This window comes from Sinohyriopsis cumingii, chromosome 19 (genome assembly GCF_028554795.1).
Source record: "Sinohyriopsis cumingii isolate HCF-2022 chromosome 19, ASM2855479v2, whole genome shotgun sequence".
Lineage (NCBI taxonomy): Eukaryota > Metazoa > Mollusca > Bivalvia > Unionida > Unionidae > Sinohyriopsis > Sinohyriopsis cumingii.
The window spans coordinates 25,252,758-25,277,582 of NC_142979.1; the positions used below are offsets into that span (position 1 = coordinate 25,252,758).

The 24,825-nt window shown below is 35.3% G+C and overlaps 1 protein-coding gene across 1 annotated transcript; it reads left to right on the forward strand.

The window, feature by feature from the left end:
- Positions 1-24,825, forward strand: LOC149775308 (serine/threonine-protein phosphatase PP1-gamma catalytic subunit B). The gene is made up of 7 exons (XM_089943988.1): positions 1-197; positions 1,750-1,881; positions 5,547-5,777; positions 6,560-6,664; positions 11,917-12,140; positions 16,333-16,467; positions 20,536-24,825. Exons 1-7 carry the CDS (start codon positions 143-145, stop codon positions 20,641-20,643), a joined length of 990 nt encoding a protein of 329 aa, XP_089800114.1. The 5' UTR covers positions 1-142; the 3' UTR covers positions 20,644-24,825.

Here is a 24,825-nt window from a genome sequence, read left to right on the forward strand (position 1 = left end):
CCGCCTTCGAAACCGGCCGCCATCTTATTTTAGGCAGTAGATACATGTAAAAAAACATCATTACAAATCTTTGAACATCGGTGTTTGTCTTAAACATAAACCAAATTTGAACATACATAGTATATAAAACATCTTTCTTGTAATGGCAGATACTGATAAATTGAATATAGATAGCATAATAGCAAGGTTATTGGAGGGTAAGTTGAAGGTGTTGTCAAACGTCAAAAATTAACATAAATTTCAGTTATTTTTTCACTTTTGTAAAGGAAAATAATCATCGTTAATAATGTTTTCGGGATCACATTTCATTTTTTGTTTATATTAAGGTATTTCGGTTGACTTTACGTTTGCTTGTGCTTTTATTTCATGTGGATATCGAGAAATGGGAACGTTAAATTGTGAACGCACTTAACATTCAGAAGGCTTCTTTGTATGTGTGTATTTTCAGTGGAAATTCGTTGTTAGCAGTGAGCGATTTAAGTAAAAATGTATTTGAATAGAAATGTAATTTCAGAAAGTCACTTGTAAGAAGTTGCATGAAGTCGCTAATCTTTATATAATTTTCTTCTGACGATGTCTACAATGTAAAACGTCTTCTCATATTTTGTATTGACAGGTCGTTACAAAATTGATAAAATTTATTTCAGACCGTGTATCCAGTTGGTAACCATAATGCTTGTTCTGTTGATCTATGACATTCAATCGTTCAGAGCACTCGCTTTCTGGCATTGATGCCCCACACAATGCAGCATCAATGAAAGTAACAAGTCTTAACAGTCCATGCATTAGTTCCTGGTGATATAGTCTTTACTAGAAGGTTAAGATGTGTTGCTCTTGCCATGGGGTGATGCTTTTTTCATAAGTGCATCAGCAATTGAAATCCAGATTCAGTAGCTGCTAAATTTGCTGGTGTATCATTCCGACTTAGATTAATAGTAGCGAGTGTTGAAAATATTTTAAAAGAACAATAGATTAATCGTAGCGAGTTTAAAAGATTTGAAAAGAACAATTTATATTTCATTTCAAATGAGTAAATGCACATACATGACCCATTTGACTTTACTATAGTGAGTGTTGAAAAGAACCGAATGTAATGGATTGATAGTAGAGGGATTATGCTAGTTCTACAATATAAGACGCCTTCTGATATTTGTGTTTAAAAAACGGCGTTGTGTAGCGTGTACTGAGGTCGACATGGTTTGTGTAGGAATTCAACACCAACTATTTCAGTAATGGGTGTCATTTTTTAGAATTTGATTCTACATATCTTTAAGTGGCAAGTATTCACTTTATTTGGATTTGTATACCTCCATATTCCTTTTGGAAGGTCATTATTTACAAGCCCTGAGAGGTGCATACAGCAAAATGTTAAAGTATGTATACATTTTTGGATGAAATGAGCTTAAAAAGGTGTGATCCAGAACAATCCGGATTGAATGTTACGTGCGTTGATCAAATTGATGTCACAATGAAAGTTATGCATATTGATAAACAAATTCAGACTCCCTCGATTTTGATGATTCCGCTTGATGTGCTCTTATTCTGACATGCTCTTGTCATAGGGTGATGCTTTTTTGCACATGTGCATCAGCAATTGAAATACAGATTCGATAGTTGCTAAATACACTGGTGATTCTACATGTATAACCGGTGAGGAAACAAACATTGCATATGGCAATAATATATGGGTGAATTTGTCTTAAATTTGGACCTCTTGATCAAATTTTTTTTGTTCTTCTCTTTCATTAGTTCGTGGCTCAAGACCAGGGAAGAATGTACAGTTGACAGAATCAGAAATTCGAGGATTATGTTTAAAGTCTAGAGAAATTTTCCTTAGTCAACCAATTCTTTTGGAATTGGAAGCTCCCTTGAAGATATGTGGTAAGTTTTTGACAAATTGATTGTGAAAGAGCAAGATATAGCAGTCACTTTTCTGTGTAGTTTCAAGGTTTTGTTTCCTCCATTGTTTTGATTGCTGAAATTTCACTCCCATCTAGTCTTTATTCATACTTTAGATGCATTGTGTTCAACCTCAAGCAAAAAAACTTCCTGTGGCATACTGACCCCGATTATCTTCAGTCAGTCAGTCAGTTGGTACTGCTTTGCCTGCATCGACTTTTGTACCAGGATGGCACCTGACACATTTTATAATGGCTTGCCCCATAGCATATTAGATTTAGGTGAAGAAACGAGGCTAGCTTGAAAGCATGCTTTGAATACTTCAAACATTCCATATTTGTCATGCAAAATGCATGCTTGGCGAAGTTCTTGCTAGTAGTATTTTCTACAACCAGCAGAGAGCAAACAGAAATATGATGGCAAAGTGACGGTAAGTCTCTTAAAACATTTAAAGAATAAGCGCAGAAGTATGAAGACTTTAAATTCTCTATATAAAAAAGTCAGGAAAGGCAGCAGATTTACCGGACATAATATAATATTGATATGCGCAAGTTTTATGGCAGCAAAGATGAATGCCATCCCCTTGTCAGGTTGAGAGCTCACAAGAAGCCACTGAGCTCCACGTGGTTTGGAACTGCATTTTCTGCAACTGTACTCGAGGTAATAAGGTACAAGTGTAACTTTTTAATAAACCTTAGTGTTGTCTGTTGCTGCATCCCTTTGAGATAACACATCAGAACTTCGCATGCATGTTTTAATATTTGACACAAGCAGTACATGACATTTTGATAAAACTGATTTATAATTTAAGCTGTTGCAGAATATTGACTTACTGACGTATTGTTAGGTTATCAAATCGGCATCGACTTAACTATCAAGTTCAGAAAAATAGTGGACATATCCATTAATCTTTAAATAATGGCAAACTTGTGTTTTGTAAAATGCAGGAGAGCTGCAAACGGCATTCTAGTTAGTGCTGAGGAGAGTTATTTCCTTTCCTCAAATACTTAAAACATCATTGTTTTGGGCACATTATGTCATATATCCAGGGCCTGAAAATCACGGTGGTCTGAAGGTCTGGGACCTGCAGTTCCCAGTCAGGCCCAAGAGATAAGCTTGTTACAAGTCCGTCTGACATCCCACTTTTCCAAAACATAGAAATTAAAAGTAGTCTCACAATTTTTTCTTAAGTAAAGTGTCAGAAAATATACATGCAGGATTACTTACAAGCAGTGTTACTTGAAGCTTGTAACACTTTTGCTGTGTACATGAGAGACTTAATGTGTATTAAAAAGTGTCTGAACCATTGATGTTTTCTTCTAAATTCGAACACAGAAGTCTGATGATTTATCAGTAAAGTACAACAAAATCTGTGACAACACAAAATCACTTTTTACTTTTAATATTTGTATATTTAGGGTACAGACAAGGTGATTTAGAATTGTCACAGATTTTGTTGTACTTTATTGATAAAACGTCAGACTCCTGTGAATTGAATACCCTTCCACATAAGTATCAAAGTCACAAGACCTGAAGTCTCATCTCAGTCAAAGGGGCTTTACCTTGTTACTCGGAAAGAGACAATTCCAACATTGTACATTTGAAGCCTCATTCAACAGACTGAAATTTCTGATGTAATAGTTCACTCGTATTGCACAACTGGTTCTGTACTATAAGGTTGAATTAGCCTTTGACTACATTATAATGTGAACCAGCATGCAACACTTTTACATAACAGAAGATTAACATGAGTTGTGTGTTTAGTTAACATTTCTTGTCCATCGACAAACCCAAAAAGCTGCAGGAACACAGGCATGAAGAAAATGAGCCCCCCATCAACTACAAAAAAACAAACAAGAATGCAAAGTATGATGCACACTCTTGTACATTTTAAAGAACACTGGAACAGACCTGCCAACCCTTACGATTTTTCCTTAAGTCTAAAAAAAATTACCCTTAAAATATGGACTTAGGCATACATTGAAAAACTATGGGGAAATGATCGTTGCTGAAAAATCGGGATAATCCGTCCATCCATGTTTGATTTGGATCCGGGTGTCATATTAGAATTAGTGAAATCAGTCAGGGAACCAGACTAACTTTACAGCAGTACCCCAAACGCTTTAATCCGCACATATTTGTTCATGCAAAGTGTCTGCGTGATCAAACTGATGATTATAGTTTGTTTTTTTTAATGGCATCTAGATAGCAGTACATGTTTAAGACAAAAGGGAAATTAAGCCTCTAGAAAAGTGTTAATACTCACCCAGAAGAATAAAAAGGAATATTCAGATTCCTGTGAATAAAAGCTGGAAATGACACAATTACGTTTATTGGACATAGCGTGCCACTTTGAGTATGTCTTGTGGCGGGAGACAAGATTGCCTGCGCCATGTCAAATTGAAAAGAACTTCCAAGAATTACGTCAAGTTGAGATTATAGCAACAAGCCACTGAGTTGCATAGGGTTTGGAACTAAAGTCTGTGCAACTGTATTAGTGATAAATAATGTTAATCGTCGCTGCATCGAACTTTTAATTACGTTTTCCAGCTTTACAATAGCAGTTATTGATATTACATCTTACTGAAAACTGGCTCATCTTGAAGAAAAAAATCAACTGCCTTACTGAGATGCCCTCATCAGGGTTGGCATGTCTGCTGGAAAACAAGTTGGACGTTGGTCGAATATGGTAGGATACAGGTAAATGTGTTCAATCTCATTAATATTACATTATTTGGCCCACAGATCTAGTGGCAGAATTAAAGGTTGATTTGACTGCAGTTACATTAATCTTGAATACTGTGGCAGTGAAAACAAAGACCATTTAAGACTACAGAACATTTTATTCAGATCAGTAAACAAAGAAAAGTGCGTTGTTTAAGAATAACTTTTTTGCATTTAATAAAGCTCAGACATATGTCAGTGCTTTTTTATTGAGTTTGATATTCCTCACTACGGCTGGACCTGTCTGTTACCAACACTATCTTAAAGCCCTGGTGTCAAAATGACCGAACCTGGAAATATGGAGTTTTTGGTGGGATGGGGGTTAAGGCAACTGCCGAGAAATCGGGGACAAAAATTGAGACGTTTGCTCAGAAAACACATGGAAATCTTTGTTTTGAACAATAAGATTGGGGAAAACAATCATGTTTTTCAAAACTCTAATTCTGAACTAAGTCAGAACAATCAGCACTTTATTCATATTTTCATTGTTGTTTACAGCCTTCATTTACACTAGAATAGTCATTTTGAAGTTAGTTTTTAAGATATTTTGCTAATATTCTTCACATATTTAGTTTTCTTTTGTTTATTTGAGATTTAAAAGCTTTGCCATTTGTTTGTTATTAATGTGCCAAAAGATTTTGTAGAGGATTCTTTTATCATAAACTGAGAAAGAGTCTTGCGGGCTTACGTGTTATGAACTAATGTTGTCATATAACATATTTACTGTTTATCACTAGTACTGTCTGTTTAAGACCTTACTTTTGTCGTTTGTTCACTGAAATGTTTACTTTTTGATCATCATTTCATTAGACTTATTTTTTGTTGGTCTTTAGCCAGTACCACTGTGATATCTTGGTATACATTTATTTTTATTTTCTCTTAAGTTATGTATCTCAGTTACTTATAATTTGCTTGTTTTTCAGGGGATATACATGGTCAATATTACGACTTGTTACGTCTGTTTGAATATGGCGGCTTCCCACCAGAGAGCAATTACCTGTTCCTGGGAGACTATGTGGACCGAGGAAAGCAATCACTGGAAACCATCTGTCTCCTCCTGGCCTACAAAATAAAGTACCCAGAAAATTTCTTTCTCCTCAGAGGCAACCACGAGTGTGCCAGTATAAACAGAATCTATGGATTCTATGATGAGTGTAAGTTATTGCAATTATCTTGTTTGAATTTTACTTTTAATCCCACAAATTTGTACATTAGTTGTCTCTCCATGTTTGCTTGTTGCCATTTTTGTGTTGCAGTGCCAGGTAGATGTTTAATCACTTGTAACAGAGGCTTAATTGGTATATGGTGAACCTCATTCATTTTGTCCACTGTCCATCCTACATGGTTCATACGGACTTTGAGGATCTTTGACAGTTTTGGGAAAATGAGGGATCATTTTCAAAGCCTTGAAAGTTTGGGAAAATCAAGCAGATTACCCTGAGGTCTTTAAAAGTCTTTGAAAATTGAAATAAACCCAAACATTTTAATTTCTTTCCATAATCACAAATAAAATTGCTCAAGGTTGTTAGATTTGGATGTAGTCGAGTTTTCCTGGTTTTTTTCTTGTGATGACCCGTTCGGTTTCATTTCATCATTAAACAATATTGTATTTGCATTCATTGTTTCCTCATATATCATAACTTGTATACAAAATGTTGGTGAAAATAGGTCTTGGAAATCTATGTTTGTGGTCTTTGAAAGTTTGCAAAAAGTCTTTGAATTTATCATTCAGAATTCTGTATGAACCCTGTGTAAGGCATTGTAGCTTTATAGCAAGACTGTTCTATAACTATTGTCAGTTCCTGTTCCAATAGGCTCTTTCATTTTGTATCAGTGGTATATTTTGTTTAGCATTGTTGGAAGATATTTCTATATTTTGTTTCCTTTTTTTCCCTTTGTTTGCCTTTTCATCACCTGTGGTATGTTTCTTCTGCAGGTAAACGACGATACAACATTAAGTTGTGGAAAACATTTACAGACTGTTTCAACTGTCTGCCAATTGCTGCCATAATAGATGAAAAGATTTTCTGCTGCCATGGAGGTAATTGTAAACAATTGGACACTTTTTTGTCATTCTTGTTTGAAATTTCCACATAATGATTTAACACCAGCAGAGGTTTAAAGACCAAAATTATTCTACATTGGGTAATTTGAGAATATATTCATATTTTTTCAAATGGATACAGTAGGCCAATTATTAAAGCAAAAACCGATAGGATTGGTTGCAGGGTCCATTCTTAAACTGAAAATGTGAGGGTGACATTATGCCCACATTTTGGAAAATGTTATGAAATCTTTATAAAAAATAGAAAATGTTTAGGAAAGAAAGCTAGTTAGGGCTTGTTGACAGTGTTGAAAATCATTATCACTACTCCTGTTGAAGATATGGTTATACTGACTTTTGGGTTTTCATAAAAATGGTTCTCACTACGTGTAGTTGATCTCATATCAAATGGTACCAATTTTACCTCCCAAAATGGGATAAATTTCTTTAGTAAATCATGTTATCACTGCTCTTCTTGGGATGAGGTTCACACCTTTCTGTGGAAGGGTGTTATCCAGAGGGTGGAAAAAGGCCAAACTGGATTTCTCTTTCCAGAGGTTTCTAATGGTAAAAAAGGTTGGAAATGAAGCTTGTAATCAGAACTTAAGTTGTAAATATTTTGTCTTGAAGAATGCTTCAAGATACCATTGCTGAAATGCGTGCCAGGGTGCAAGATCACTGCAGATTTGTTCAACATTTAGCATATAAAAATGTTCTGCATGTTAGTATACAATTTTTATTTTTTATTTAACTGTTAACGATAAATAGCAATCTAAACAAAAATTTGAAAGTATATTTATTTAACAAATCATTTATGCCTGTTCCAAAGTCTGTATTTGTACTTAAGCACAAAAGGATACTTTGAAATAACACTATTTAAAGCAGAAACATTTGTTCCAGAGGGGTTCTGCATTTTATACCCTTATCATTTGCATATGTAGAAGGTTTTGTCCATTATTGCTGAATGTGAAATCAAGTGTGGCATGAAGTAAACTTGCTATTTTTAACTTGAAGATGGTGGTGAGAATGTAGAGAGTGAACTTAAAGGTTGTGGTGTCAGGAATGTAGAAAGTGAATGGGAGAATAAAAAAAGACAATGATCTAGTGGAATTTTCTGCAAAATGGATGACGATAATTAAAAATTGTTAGATGCCGGGTTAGATGAAATGAAAAAAAAAAATGTGAAGCAGAGTTTTAGAATTCTTGGCTGTACGTGTTCAAGTGGTTACAACATGACACCAAGGTGGGAGGTACATTGTATATTTGCAGAACATATGGGGAAAATAAACCTTTTCCATCAGAAGTCTGCTATTTTAAGATCTCAACTCTTTCATAATGCACCAAGTCAAAAGATCATATGCAGACATTTATTTTTAGTTTCATTGACTGGTATCTCGCAAACTAATGCCCAGATGGGATCTTTGTTTGGGCATTGTCAAATTCCATTTATGAACCTTTGTGAGAATCTTCCTTTGAGAGCCTTGCCTGCACACTGCTTTCCTGTTCTCGTTGGCATCAGCAGGAAGGAGCAAGCTTCATGCCTTGCCCATGAAAAATGGTTAGTCACAGTTGAATGGGAATTATGATGTGGTTACTTCTTTGCCAAATTGGTTTTCTAAGAATCTGCTACATTCATTTGCTGCACTTGAAATTGAGATCATGAGTCTTAGTTGTATATGTGCTTGGGATGATCAGAATATGCTCCTTTACCCAGATCGGAGTTTAAGTTTCATGGTTGTCTTTGTATTCTTTAAAAGGAAGAAGGAAAGTCAGAAATGTCTCTTCTTACCTGTTAAGGGTTCATCTGATATTTTTTTGGTCACTATTTCCTTGTGGACTCTACTAAATATTGAGCTTATGAGACTCTCTGAGAGGGACATTTCATTCATGAGAATTAAAGCCCATGACAGAGGTCCAGGAAATGCTTAATCACGCATATTTGGATGCATTTTTATTATATACCTGGGACACAAAACATCACATATACAGGAGTCCTCCATGCGCACACATTTGCCAGATGGCAAATTCAAGGACTTGCCAGTCCTGCTTCAACTATCTGCTGAGTGGGAAAATGTGTTGATCAAATCATTTTAGCTGTACTTATATTTACAATGAGAAAATTCAGTTGCTGAAATAGCCCCAGATGTACATGTTGTCATTGTAAGAGTACATCTGAAGAACATGACCCAATAGCTTGGAGGCAAGTTCAAAGACATGACTAGCTGCAGAGTGGTGGGAAAATGTACTGATATTTACAGTGACTGAATTCAGAGGCAGAAAGACCCAGTGGTGTAATTTTCTGTAAGAGTACATCAAATGAACACCTTTCCCTTGAGTTATTGTGTTTATTTCCAAGTATAGCCAAATAAGCAGTACATGTGACCTCATAATCAAGACAGGTTGAGAGTTAGACAGAATGCTGTTTGCAAATTTGAAAAAGTATTTTGGGGCAAATTGGCGAAGATTGTAATGAGATTCAAGAGAGTGCTAGAAGTTGCTAGAACTGATATTTCACATGGAACACTGTGTGATGCTTAGCTTAATGCATGGAGTAAGACATTTCCTTGGCCTGACATAATTCACTCTTTAATGGACTGACAAGAGTTGTATGTCATTGGTGTAAAGAACTTAGAAATTAAACTCAATGGTAACTACTGTCATAGCTGCCAACTGTCCCGTTTTTTTTCCGTATTTTGGACCTGAATACGGGTGTACGCTTTTTTTTGTGCAAAAAATACATTTTTTTAATTAAAACAAATTATATAAAACAATTCCTTGCAATTTTCAGTTTAAAACGGGCACTCTGTTCCATTCTGATAGAAATGTATCGCATGTATATAGCAATACAGTTCTACAGTATGATTGGTTCATTCTAAATCGAGGCTACAATGCCTGTCTTTATCCGCCCTATTGGATTTCGCAAACAGTTACCGCTGTCACTGTATCTCATCTTCATAATATTCAACTTCAAATCATGTTGAATAGGAATTCAGAATATTCAGAATTTTCTCGAGGAAAGAAGAAAACAGAACTGGCAGGACAATTGTACCATCTTGTTTAGATTTGTGAAACCATCTAGTAAAGGAGAAAACTCTACGTTTTGCAAATTGTGTAATGAGATTTCACTATTGGGCATGGAGGCGCCCATGAAATAAAGAGCACGAAAAAGGTAATAAACATCAGCTTGCTGCATAATCATACACAACTCAGCCTGAACTTAGGACGTATATAAATACCAGAGAGAACCTTGATGTAATTCGATTGGAATTCGGTTAATTCAGTTGGGGGGGGGGGATTAACCTTCCAATTTCATTTACTAGTGTTGCTGGCATTTTATTTCACACACGTTTTCCAGACAGTAAAATCGCAAAGGATTACTCGTATGCTAGAACAAAAACAACAGTTCAATAAGAAAATCACACAGAATTGAGATCATCATTGAAAGTTGATACATTCAAATTGATAATGATTGGCAGAAAAATAAGGTGTGGAAAAGGCTACTATAAACAGCCTGTGTCTGAGTGTGTTGCACTCATGCACCTTCTGAATGGGCACCCGAATGGAACATGGTACAACACATGCATCTTTGACATTAAATAGTTATGTAAACCACTGTCCTACTTTATTGATGGTTGTATATGTTGTAAATTGTTACATATGCATTAAAATGTTAAAAATCAGTATTCCTGAAAATCAGTATTTTTGTCACAAGCAGTCAGTATTTTTTTATTCGGAGGTTGGCAGCTATGCACTGGTTCTACTCATCTGCTAGGGGACTGCATCTTTTGCTGGTGGGACTCTTAGTTTTTAAATCCTAGCAAGACTTATGCCATGAAATTATGGCTATCTGAACTTATCAAAACTATTCAAATTTTTCTTTATGAGAGCCATCTTTTGGCAGTCTGACACTACCTTCTTTTGCCTTCAAACTTTGGAACATCATAGTGAAGGCAATTTTTCATGGAGTAATTTCACAACATTTTGGCCCAACCTTTCCTGAACATACAGTAGTGTACACTGCTACTGTAAAAATTAGTACAATAGTTTTCTATACCGGATTTGTTGAAACCAGCTGACTGGTAAATTCAGCAATTCAATACTAACAAATCTAGACTGTTGTCCCTGTTATAAATACTCGCATGCATACTTCTCTTCTAAGCTATTGATATTGACCAGCTGTCAGTGTTGGTATTATAAACTACAGACAGGTGATTGAAATTGCTGGTTAATAATTTGGAAACAACTGATCGATTTTTGTCATCTTTTATTTTTGTGAACTGTTAGCATTTGATGATTATTATTTTGTACTAATTTTTAAAATCCATTTTTGCCAGCTGTTAGCTTGACTGGAAAACAATTGCAATTTTTCAATTTTTGTTTTAACCCTTTACCTCATAGAGCATAGTGACAAAGTGCAGCACACTATAAATAGAACACCTGTTACCTAGTAGACAGCATACGCATAGGCCTGCCTGTGAACTGTTAAGCAATGTAGTATATGTTACATTTAACAGCAGTTTTAACCATTTTACATTTTTGGTACACATCTATTATATGTGGAAAAATTTAAGAGTAAAGTCCGATTGTTATAGCTGTGTAATTATTTTTCACAGAAGAATTTTTTATGTGCTTTAAAATCGAGAGAGAACTTGTTCACCATCATGTCAGTGAGGCACCGTGACCAACCGTAGCTGCCATTTCCGATACTCGAAATTTACAAGGTTTTCGTGTGCGTCTACATCACTAAGTCATCTGAATTTGATAATTTATAAAAACTAATTGCTGCCTACATCAATATCAGAGCCTTTACCTAAGTTATTGAATCTTTCATGGTTTTGATTTTAATCATGAAAACTTCGTACGTACTGAATGAAATCCAGGTCCGCCATTTTGGAGAGGGGAGATTACGACCCAGTTACTTTAAATAGCAGATATTGACCAGTGCATAAATAGCGACCACGTGATCTGACGTAATTTTCATTCGCAGAAATGAATGTAGTATCTAATAAGGGGGTTTTCCCTGAAGGTGGCGCTACGAAAACCAGCTTAAAATGGCTGATGTTTACAGCAAGCGTCAAAAGGCGCTTCCATGCAAATGGAGTAGAGGCATCCAAAGATGCTTGCATGAGGTAAAGGGTTAAATAATGTTTAAATACTTGTTCATATGGGTATGTTTATAAGGTAGAAAATGTTGATATTCAGAGGGTTAACATGTGTATTGTAAGGTAGATAATTTTGCAATATTTCAGGCTTGAGTCCAGACTTGCAGTCCATGGAGCAGATCCGCAGAATAATGCGGCCAACAGATGTTCCAGATCAGGGTCTTCTTTGTGATCTCCTTTGGTCAGATCCAGACAAAGAAACAATGGGTTGGGGAGAAAATGACCGTGGTGTCTCGTTTACATTTGGAGCAGAAGTGGTGGCAAAATTTCTACACAAACATGACCTTGACCTTATATGTAGGGCCCACCAGGTATGCATTACTTGATAACAAGCCAACAGTTTATGCATGTTCAGGGTAAAAATATATTCAACCATCACAGACCTGTATCCACTTTATATGATAAGCTGGAAATAAACTGATGTTGGACATTTAGAAACTGTTCAGGTCTGTGTTCCATAATCAGTGTAGCCCTGTGCCAAGGGCATGTCTAAATTTTTATATAGAGATATGAGAAATTTCTCCTCCATACTGATTATTTTCTAGTCAGTGATGAAATTTTATTATATCCATGTACATCTTGGATGAGGTGTATGAAAGGTTAAGAGCTTCAGCCATTTTTGCTTACAATGTACACTGTTTAATATATTTAAAAAATTCAGTGGCTTTGCTTGGATCATTTTCAGAGCAAATGCAGAATTTCTCTCAATTTGGACTTAATTGCTCTGTATAGCCATATGTTTAAAACTGCATTTGTCAGCGGTCTTCAGAAGCTAGTATATGGAAGAATTGGACCTTCTGGCCATTCAGGACACTCATTAAAACGGCATCTAATTTTTGGCCATGTATTGCAGTTAGGGTACCAGAAAAGTAAACAGTACAACCAACAATGAGATAAGGGTAAGATATGTGTAGCTTTTCAACTAAACCAGTCACATCAATGATTTGGCAACTTTGTAAAGAAAGCTTGTATCCCAAAAAACATGTTATGCCCAACAAAAAAGAAAATTATGCAGATGAAATGCAACTGGGAGTGGAAAAGTTGCATTTAGCACCTGACAAAATATTGTTTAGATAATGCACATATGAACAGTCTGCATATAAATGTGTTTACCTAATGTTGTGTTGTGTATATGATACATATATGAATAATCAGTGAATAAACCTGTTAAATGTTGTTAGCTTTTAAAAGTTGTATCTTTGGCTTTGTCTTTTGTTATGAGCAACTAGGGTAACTGAATTTTTTAATCCTAAATTTAAGCAACTTTGTTCTTTTCCTTCTTTGCACCCAGAGATAAATGTGCCATCACAGGTATGCAAGGTATTGTTTTGCTTTAACTGACAAATAATATCCCAGTATATTTTTTAAATTGAACACGCTATTGAAGTCTTCAGTTATTTTTTTTTATAACTAAGTGAAAATGGATATTAAAATAATGAGTTTCTGGCTCTGTTGCACCTAAAGTCACTCAAAACAAGTAGAAATTTACTTGTAGTATACAATATATCTTTATTTAGTTCAAATTGACTCGGGCCAAGTTAAAAATTGCAGGGATCTAGCTGTAAAAGGATACATTTTACCGTTAGCTATGAAGTCTGCACCAGTAGTATAACTAGGGACTTTTAGGGCTAAAGGAACCTCATTTTGAAGTGTTTTGCATGTGGCAAGAGGGAAAAGTGTAAAAAGGGTGAAACATTTACAGTAGGAATGAATTTAATGTAATTTTTTTATATACTTAAACCTGAAAAACTTGGTTCAAATCTTGGGTAAGCAAGGTTTAGTTTGGTTGAGCCGAGTCTCGAACCCATATGAACAGAGGTGCAGTGTGTGATCTGTAAATGCGAGTGCCTGTGACCTCTGGGCCACATGGGGCTCTCTAGCAAAAAAGACTGGTAGCTCACAAACTGTTGTAGATGAAATGACTGCGCCAAGAATCCCTTGCTTTAGTGTCTTCACCTAGGCCTTGTATTTAAAAAAAATGTTTATGCATTTTGGCAATTTTGTGGACTCTACATAATCAGAATTATTTCCAATGAGGTTCTCCCGCTATCGGGAAAAAGAAAGAAATTTGAATATAAAAACAATCCCGACCAGGAAAATCACTGAATTTGGCAACTATTGCTGAAGGGGGGGGTGTTTCCACCACTACTTAACACCCGAAACAATTACATAATTGAGTCATAACTGAACTGATTGTGAGTTAAATTTAACAAATTCAGGACATTTGGAGGTTGCAGAATGGATCATTTGGGTGCTTAACATAAACATTTGTTGAGTCAATCCATATGCTCTGGTTTAGATTCGTCTAGTAGACTTTTTACACAGCTCGATATCCGTATTCTTTTCTTGCATGGAAGATATGAAAACCAGTCTAGCATTAAAAGAGGCCCACATGGTGGCAGAAAAGTGTAGCCACTTACCAGATGGCATAGCAAACTTAAAAATTGTTAAATCGAGTCATACCAGCATGAAATCTATGTGACAATTTTTTATTTTCTTGTAACCACTCGGGTGGCCTAGTGGTTATAGCGTCCGCCTCGGATGCAGAAGGTTGTGGGTTCTATCCCCGGTCAAGTTATACCAAAGACTTACAGAAATGGTACTAACAGCTGACTCGTTTGGCGCTCAGCATTAAGAGGTTAGTGTTAGGACTGGTAGGCCTGGTGTCAGGATAATGTGACTGGGTGGGACATCATGCTTCATGTCTGTGGCTGGTGCCCCAGTGCTAGACATCACTATAAACTGGCACAATGCAGACATCTTAGTGATATGACTTTAAAAATCCAAATCACACACACACACACACATATTTACTTTCTCAGAAATTGAGAGTATTCAAATTGTTATGTATTTAGTCTGTTGAAAGACAAAACTAATTTTGCCCTGGTACTCGCTATTTACATTGTAGTCACACGAGTACACAAATCTCGCAACCCACATGTTGATGACATAGAAAGTAGTCACGTGATATCAGTAACAAGCCATTTAAAATGTTGTATTAAAAATGTTAAATGAAAGTCGTATACTGGTTGTAGTAAAAATTACAAAAACGAAAGAACTCAAAATTTTGCCTTATTTATTCTGAGAACATCTATCGGGGCTTTGTTGAATCACATGACTACCACTTTGACGTGTTCTCTGCTTGATGAATCTTACTGGTCAGATTGCTGCAACAGCAACAGGTTTCTTGTCATTGTTCTCAAAATAATTATGTTTGGAATTATATCTTCTTTCTGGTTTTTACAAAAGATATCTGACTTTCATTGAATATAATTTAATTTTTGTACAACATTAAAAATGAGTTTGCTGTTGATATCAAGTGAGTATTGAGATTTGTGAAGTTGTGATACTTTAAAGTAATGCAGATGGCGAGTATGTGGTCAGTTTCATCTATGCTGTAGTTTCACCTAGTCTGTCAGCTTATTAAAGTCATAATGATTATAATACTTTTCCTATCAATTTCATTCAAGTATTAGTCGATATAAGTTTAAACTTGATATGCCTGCTGTTAAGCGATCACCATACGCCACTACCACACGGTGGCTGCAAATTGCAAATTTACTATATGTAATTTCTCTTACCCCACACCCCAAACTAAATGTCCAAATTAGAATACAGACTGCTGTTCATTTTAAGCCAAATTTGTTGTCCAAAATATCGAATCTCTGAGCTGAACTTTGGTGTGAAACTATTACACAGTGAAATGTAGCTTGAAGCATTGATTTCAGATCTAAAATAGATTGCCGGAAAAATAGGAAATTGTCGTTCCTTGTATTATATATTAAAAAACTACAAGCCCCTGTATCAGTACAGGCTTGGGGACTGGTTTATCAAATTATAAGAGGAAAATTCAGTCCTTTCTATAGCAATTATAATTTTGATGGTCTTTTGTCAAAATTTAAATCAACCCTTTTGTGATTGTTTTTTTAATGACGGATTTTTAGGCAAATCGTCTTAAGGAGTTTAGTTTGTTTGAAAAACCTTGTTTGGGGTTTTATTGGCACAAATAAATTCAGGGTTGAACTTTTTTGGTACTAGATAAGATTCTAATACTTTGCTACCATGGTAGCCATCTTGAAAATCTTGTCATCACTACTCCTTTTGAATTGATTTGCATAAACAAATGGAGGATTTCAACAAAGATGTTTGAAAGATAGTTGGTCCTCAGGAAGAGGGTGGCAATCTTGCATCAAATATTGATGCTGTGATGGCTAGCTTGATGATCTAAGCGCATTTCCTTTTCACTGGATAGTCCTATTAAAGTAGGGTTTTCACCAAAACTTGAGATGTTTTCTAGTTGGATCTAAATAAAAATAGTGCTGATGTTAGATCCAATATGGGTGCCTCTGCCATCTTGAAAGTCTAGTCATTGCTTCACAATAATTTTTTTTTAAAAAAAATGGTTTTGTCTTCCTGAAAATTCTTTAAAGTTGTGTTGCATCAGTATCCCATATTTCTTGTTGAAGTAGATGATTTTTAGATCAAGGTGTTATTTTGTTCTAGGTAGTGGAAGATGGATATGAATTTTTTGCCAAACGCCAGTTGGTAACACTGTTCTCAGCACCAAATTACTGTGGAGAGTTTGACAATGCTGGCGCCATGATGAGTGTAGATGAAACGCTGATGTGCTCGTTCCAGGTAAGAGGAATGGTAGTTAACACAATTTACCCATTGCCAACCAAGGAAATTAGGGACAAAAAGGTAAAAATGTATTAATCTGTTGAGAAAAATTTTGACACTTACAACAGCAAATAAAAATTCCCCGTGGATGCCAAAAGAACGAGAAAATCATTTTAAGACATTACAAAACATGTCTGTGCAGTTATGTAACACTGTTTTCAGTACACAACTCTGTGTATTCTTTTAATTGTCCTCCAAACTGCTACTGACTCCTTTCAGATTTGCCAGAAGATCCTTTTCCAAAATCATTTACACATGGCAAAGGTCAGATCCCCATTTATAACACTGAATGGCTTTAGTCTCAGCTCTCTTAAGTTTTTGGATATATTTTCATTCCTTTAAAACACAAAGGACACTCTTTTTTCCTTTAAAATAATGAATTTGATTCCATATAGCTTTCAGGATGGACTCAAAATTACTGCCGGACATTTTAAAGTCATGATGCACATGAAAGGTTGATAGAAACACTGCCAAACATAGTTAAGCAAGTAAACAAAAATGTTGCAGAAATCTAATTTGAAGGGGGAAAAATCTGTACATCATGAAGAAAAAACGAGAAATTAAGCATTCTGAATAATGGCACGAAAATGAGAACACTTCTATAGTAAAAATTTATTTAAATGTGGAAGGAAACTCCATCAGCAGTAAGAAAGGTTTCATCTTATATTTGTAATCATTATAATGCAGAGATATTTTTGTGCCTTAGGGATAAAATTAATCATTTCCCAACCTATGTTTGTGAATGATTGATAAAGCTGTGTTTAGGTTTGTTTTGTGTTTTTTTGTTTGTTACATAACTAATCCTGTAGATCTCATTTCCTAGCTATCTCCTGTATTTTTTTACTCGTTTTCATTCAAGGCTGTTTCATATTTTGTGCAAGAGAAACCAGAAAAGGCATAAATAAACATTCCAAAAGTGTAACACTGTCCAATTCAAATTAACTTCAGGTTTACTATTTCCTTAATGGAATTTAAACAAAAATGTACATCTAAAATGGGAAGGTGTTTTTTTTTTTTTTATCCTACTCCACTGTTGGTTCTAAAGCATTTATACCAGTCCAACTTGTGATGCCCTTTTGTCCATCATTCACCATTAGCACATGCTTGTGAATTTGGTATCGCCAACAAATGCCAGCAGATTTTTTATCAGTCTTGGTACATGGTACATAGGTATATCTTCACATTGGTTTGAATGATTTTTTAAAAAAATAACCCACATGACATTTTCTTCAAGGTCAAAGATCAATAATATATTTGTAGTACACATACCTTGTGAACACGTGCATTTAAGAGAAAAAAATAGTGACTAAACTGTTCATTTCACTTACCTTGGAGTATTGTGTGACCTTGCTTTTAAGATTTGAACTTGATGGCTTGTTAATACATGAACCTGAAGTAATCTTCCATCCATCCCTTTCTCTTTTGTCTCAGTTGATCTGAACCTGGCTAAATTAGATATTTAGATAACCTTAATGAGGATCAAGACCTGAATAGATTCTGGTTTCTTCGACTTTATCAAGCCTGCTTTGGCATCTGTGTGTTAATGTAAAATCTTTAGCACACCTGACCAAAGGTTAAGCAGGCTTATAGCATTTCCTGTCAGCAGTCATGTGTTTGGCAAGAGATGACATTTTAAGCTCACCTGACCGAAGGCTTATAGCATTGCCTTTCACTTTGGTATCTGTGTTAATGTTAAATCTCTAGCTCATCTGACCAAATGTTAAGCAAACTTATAGCCAGTCTACCACCAAATGCGGTCACCATTACTAACTTTACAATAATCATAAAGCCAACTTTGAATTTCACGAAAGATGCAGATACTATATCAAATATGGTTGCTTTTTGCAAAATAAAGTTTAAAACCATTAAATGACCTCAAAAACCGCAGAACAGAATTTGACCAAAATTGAAGAAGGCACTCTGACAAAGAGGGCTTTCAGATTTTTACAGGTGATACACATATGTGCCATTAAATATTGCCAACAAGTCCAGGTCTCTAAAAGAAAATGGTTTCTCTATAATAACTAAGTTCTCCACCATCTACTGATACCAAACACAGTAGATGGTTTGCACTTGGGAGTAAAGGAGAAACCCTATTGATTATGGGATCAAAGTGAAGGTCGTGGACAGAAAGAATGGTTTCTGCACAATAACATTAGTTCTGCGTCACTTACATGGGTTTCTTGTACTTGGGGTAAGAAGTCCATTGCTTTGAAGTTAAAAGCTCAAGATCACTATTTAAAAAAGTTGTTTATGCACAGCAATATTAGTTATCCATCACTGACTGTACAGAAGGTGATGGATAGCTTTTACTTTGGGGAAAAGATCTAGGTCTCCAGCTGGTGGAAGAAAAGACATTGCATCATTTTCTGTTTATCGACTATGTATCTTAAAGGTTGCAAAACTTGCATGATGTGTTGGAAATTGGTCATTTGATTTTGAGGTCAGAGACAGGCATGGGGTAGATTACAGGTACTTGATTACAGTTAGGATTATGCTTACAGGTTGTTTGCAATTGATGATACAATTACACTTTATTTAGAAATCGTGATTATGATTACTTTATATTTGCTTGTTGTTAGTTTTTTTGTTCTGGGCAGATATACATTGTATAACTGAAAAAACATAATTTTAACTATAAGTAAATGTTTATTGACAATTATTTACATATTAACATGCCAAATGAGCACTACTTGGCACTGTTTACATCACCTTCACCTCAACAACTTTTGTAGTTGCTGTTACAACAAACAAACATTAAGCATTCAAAGTTTGCATCTGTCAAATTATTTGTCTGCTTGTAATCATGATTACACTGCCAGTGAAAGACTATTGTGATTATGATTATAGAGCTTCTGAAATCAATTATTACATACTGTAATTGATTACATTTGAGGCCCATGCCTGATCGGAGGTCTTGGTCATCACCAATGAAAAAAAGAAAAATGGTAATTGCATAATACCTCTAGCTGTCCAAAGTCTTTTGATGTCTTGTACTTTAGGTATGGAAGATGTTGATTTGTTGGTCACTGGAGTTGGAAGAAAAAGTTCTGCAGAACAAGTTTGGTTTTTGAGCAAGTTCCTTGACTAAAGTTTGTGGATGGCTTACACTTAGGATAATAAACAAACTTTTAAATTCTGGGATCTGTAGGTTAGAAGTCACTGTCATGACCAAGATATATTAAGAAAAAATTAGTTTATGGGCCACTTCTAACATGTCAACAACTATATCTTGCCAAGGAAATGGTATCCCAAATCGATCATTCTGCAAACTGGAATGCCGTGGCTTCCAACGTTAAAGTTCATTTAGACCCATTGGTGACTAATTTCCCCGAGTAAGTTGTACACTGCTTGTGCCTACATAGGTTCCAATTAAACATGGGGCATGTATTACTGTCAAATGTACCATTCATGGTACTTGGGTTTTCAGGGTTGTATGTGATTGTGTCTGACAATATGGGAACATGCAAACTGAAACATGTTTTCCTGAATACTAACCAAACAGGATCTTATTTTGGTTTGTGAAGAATGTCTCTGATCTTAATTCTCCAAATATAATTAACGATGGAAAGGAATGCACGTGTCTTTTATTCTACAGTCTTGCTACAAGTAGAGCACCATTTTCTCTACAAGGACCCAACTTTGTCACTGTTCTCAAATTTTTGTTGGAATTGTTGTTCATTAAAGACTAATTTACACCCATGTCTTAAGAAAATATATCTTGGAAGTGTTTACAAACATTTATTTGGGGCCCCGAGTGGCCGAGTGATATAAAGCGCTCACCGTTAAGGATCACTGCCATCTCACCTCTGTCTGCGTCGGTTCGAGTCTTGGATTCGGCTAATGTGGTTATGTGAGAAAGCTTGCCAGTAGCTTCTCGTGGGTCGGTGGTTCTTTCCGGGGGTTTTCCGGGTTCTTCCTCCACCATTAATACTGGCCGCCATGTATAGCCTATCTTGTGCTGAAAAATGGCGTTAAACCCTACAACAACAACAACAAACATTTATTATAAATTGTCCTTTTCAGATTCTGAAACCTGCTGATAAAAAGAAGTTTCCATATGGAGGACTAAATGCAGGCAGGCCAGTAACACCACCTCGGGGAACACCAAAAGCAAATAAAGGAAAGATGTGATTAGACTAAACTGTTGAGAAGAAAGCAGAAGTTGTACATTTGTGAGACATTCTGTTCACAATATTGAAAGGAAGATGCACAAAAAAATGGCTTGTGTGTGGGGGGGGTATTTAAAACTAGAAGAGGATTGTTTCCTGAACACAAGTAGTCATCTGAGAACAAAAATGAAAGTGTTGGTTTGAATGTTTGTTCCATGCTCTAGTACACTCAGTTGTAAAAGAACTATATTTATTATTTCTTGCAATGTAAATTAATGTAATTGTTCATTGTATAAACTCCCTTTCCATTTGGCTCGTTTGACCTTTTCTTGCAAGTTAGCTTGAGGAGATGTCCACATTCAGCTGCCCACTAATTATTAAATGTTTATTTCCCATCCCTCATTTTGCTGACTCTTTCACAAATTCTTCAAGCTAATTAGCTGGAGAAACAATTTGGTCATCATAGATGGCAGTTGAGGGGGGGGGGGGCATGAAAACTGTAGTATAAGATAGAGTAAAAGAAAAATGAATGGTTCTGTTGCTTCTAGATAATGTGGTTTATAAATTGAACATAATGATTCAACCCACTGATTAATCTTAATATAACTACTATGTTTTGCCACATCATTTTGTAGACATTTTAACCTGTACAAATATTCATTTAAACTACTGAATACCAGTGTTTTTCTCGTGTTCAGGACATTGTAAAGAAAAATAATGTAAATAATTTGTCATATGTATATTTTGCACAGCTGTTTAGACACATCCCAGTAATATGTACAGTATTGCAGTTTAACAAGTTTACCATCAGTTTATTTCCACATTGATAACGATTTAATTTGTATTGAATGGTTAGAAAACTATTTAGAAAATAATCCTGGTATTCCAATTGCCACTTTAATATGTAAAAGCCAATAATTTGTCGTCTTGTTACTTCTGATATTACCATCTGGGCAGTAAGTATCGCTATTGGACAATTTGATCGATTCAAAACTGTTCTTTAAAGATTGTCAGATGTACTGCCTTGTATGATCATTGATGAAAGTGAATGTATTTTCCATGCCTGTTACATTAGGTTCACATAGGAAGGCATTATTGTCAAGACATTTTAAAAATTGGGACATGAAAAGTCTAATGAATTTCTTTTTCTTAAACTTCCACTATGTATTATTTTTCATCGAATAGTTAACATGAAGGAGAATGTTGTTGACTTGGCATAGATCTTTTTTACTTTCTCCATATGTTGGATATACAGTACTCAAGTTTTAATGACCCTTGTCCAGTCGTGTTTGTATGGTATCCTCTGAAGTACACCCCATTACACAGTGGGTGAATCATGCCTGAGCTGCACAATGCTGTTTGGTAATAGACTTGATTGATCTATAACCACTGATGCCACCTGCATCCAGTTTCTGAAGTAAAAAGAGGCAATCCACAAACTGGCCAGGTTTATTCCACTTCTAAAGTGAAGTTGATGGAATGTTGCACCTGGTGAGAGAAGTACAGCTTAAAATTGGAGATTTCACAGGCATAGATTACTAAACTTGACTTGGTAGCATCTTCCACTAGTTTGGGAGCAATGTGCTCAATACACCATGTTTATGCTGTATTTTAAGCCTGTTTTAGTTATCTTCATTTGCACACAATTTAAGTTAGGTCCAATATGAAAATGGTTTTCTTATGGTGTTTTCATAACTGTTGTATCTTGCATTGGATGACCACAGAAAGAGACGAGGTACAAATTTGAGTTGTGCAAAGCTTTTCGATGGTTTAAAGTAAACAAGCAAACAAAAAGTGTACAAATTTCATTCCAAAAATTGACTGCTGGAAATAATACCTTACATTCCGACATTTGTACTAATAAGGACCAGGACAGACCGCAAATACATAATCCCGGGAAAAGGAAAAACTTTATGCAATGAATATATGTTGTAAAAGAAAGAGGCTGATCCTGTAAGCTTAATCCAAGGCAGAAAGACATGGACTGGTTTTAAAATGAGAATTATATCTTTAAGACCGAATTAAAATTAGTGTGCAATTTCTTCCTCAATTTTTAATTCTCAATTCTAGTGCAAGCTGGAGTTGAAAGACCTCAGTCAGATGGATTCCAGTCTACTCTTGAAAAATAGAATACCATTATTTCCTTAAAAGAAATAGTTACAAGTGTAGAAAAGACATTGAATATTTCAGAGTTTAACCAACAACTACAAATCTGTAGTTGCATTCTGTAGACACTGCTTGGTCTAGATTGATGGCATGTGATTCATATGCACTGCCTGGAGACATAATATAATAGATGTTACTGAACTGTGAGTATAACCCAGTTTGCACTCTTGAAGTGATTTTCGCTGATCTGTTTTATTTTGTTTAGTAGCCTATTTTTTATACATGTACATAATGTTGCACAAAGCTTCTCACAAAATCTCAAGTGTCACTCCATTTTTGCAAACTTCACATTCTTACATATTTGAAATTCGTTTCACAAGTTAGGAAGAGTCATTGAAACAAATCGGGGCAAATTACCAAACTGTCATTCATTAGTTGTTTTTGTATTATTATCAACTGTTACTGAATATATAAAGTTGTACTTTTTACAAATGAAGAAAGCTTTGATTTTATTGCCCATGTGTTGTCAGTATATATAACAACTACCGAAGCTGCATCTAGTGATACAGGTTGCTATCTTGGGCATTTAGTTATTAACTCATTAGAAGTTGTATTAACCTTGTTGAACATGCTGCCTAGGCCCTGCAGGAGTATTCCCATATTGCAATACATCAAAGATGCTCAAATCCATGCATGTACATTACAAGGCCCAATTTGAGAGCTGATCCATTTAATGTTTTCAAGATTTTGTAATTATAATACCATTTTCATTTGAAGAGATTATATCAAAACAAATCTTGTTGATTTCAATGGTTTTTCAATGATATTTGCCGAAGTCCACTTTCGTCATCAAAGTTTTTAATCACATTAAAATATCACAGACAACTTTTGGAACTTTTGATGGTCTGAACTTTATTAACAGAATATGAAATCTAAGGACATATGAGAAAATGATAATCTTTAGACTTGCTAGTCAAAAATTTGGTTTATTAAACTTTGAAGATGGAAGAAGTTGAACCTGAAGTTACTTGGATGGAGATTTGTACATGTTCTTCAGTTTTATATACATGGAACTATAAACATTGTTTAGTGTCTATCTATTATTCAGGAAATGAGTATTAACTTCATTATTTTGTGATTGATTTGCTTGCCTTCTGTTGATTTGAAGATTTGATTCTTATAGGTTCTTATGGGACCCAGCAAGAGTTGTACAGACCTAAATAATATTGTCTTTAACATCAGTTTTTCTTGTCATTAGGATTCATTTTTATTGTGTCGAAGGGTTAACAGGGCATTGAAGTCCTTTTCAGTGTGCCTGTGCATCCGTTTGAATTGTACCTTCTTTGAAGTCTATGGATTTATTAACATGCAACCCTAGTGGTCATAATTTTCCACCAGAATTGCTGAGGCCGTTTCCTGCTATTTTTTACCCTAAGTAGAGAAGCCACCTTGTTGAATCTCGGGAATGTACATGTGCACGGTGATTCCATGCCATTTTCAGCTTTCACTGTTATGGCCTGGTCAACCTTCTTGATGGGGTTTCCATGTATTTTAAGTAAAAGTTGATAGAACAAGTTTAAATTTGTCCTATCAAGTGACCATGAAATCACGGAGGACTGTTCACACTGTTGGATGTCGTAGAGAAACAGGTTTTTAAAAAAATTTGATCTATTCTTGAAAAGCAAGTGACCACTTTAAGGACAGCAGGTTTTAGGTAAATGAAATCGTTATAACCTAATGTCCATTGGAAAACGTAGTGTATGGGCCTGGTGGTGGATAACATCACCATAATAGCTGCAGGTCAGTAGCAGGCAGAATAAGAAGGGTTAAACATATACATGACAGGGACACTTGGTGTGACTTGTCCAGGCAAATGCATCGTGAAGTCTGTGTATTCAGTTGTCTGTTTTGGTGAATATTGTTTCGGGAAGAAGTGGGTGTTTGTCTGGTATTTCTTGGTTGTCGTTTGTGAAAGGTAAATTTTGTATATATATGTAATTACCGGTATTTTTAAATATTTTTAAGTAGATCTTAAGCAACTTTCATTGTGTATGTATGAAAAAAGAAGGAATTAAAATTGACCTAGATATTTTTAAAA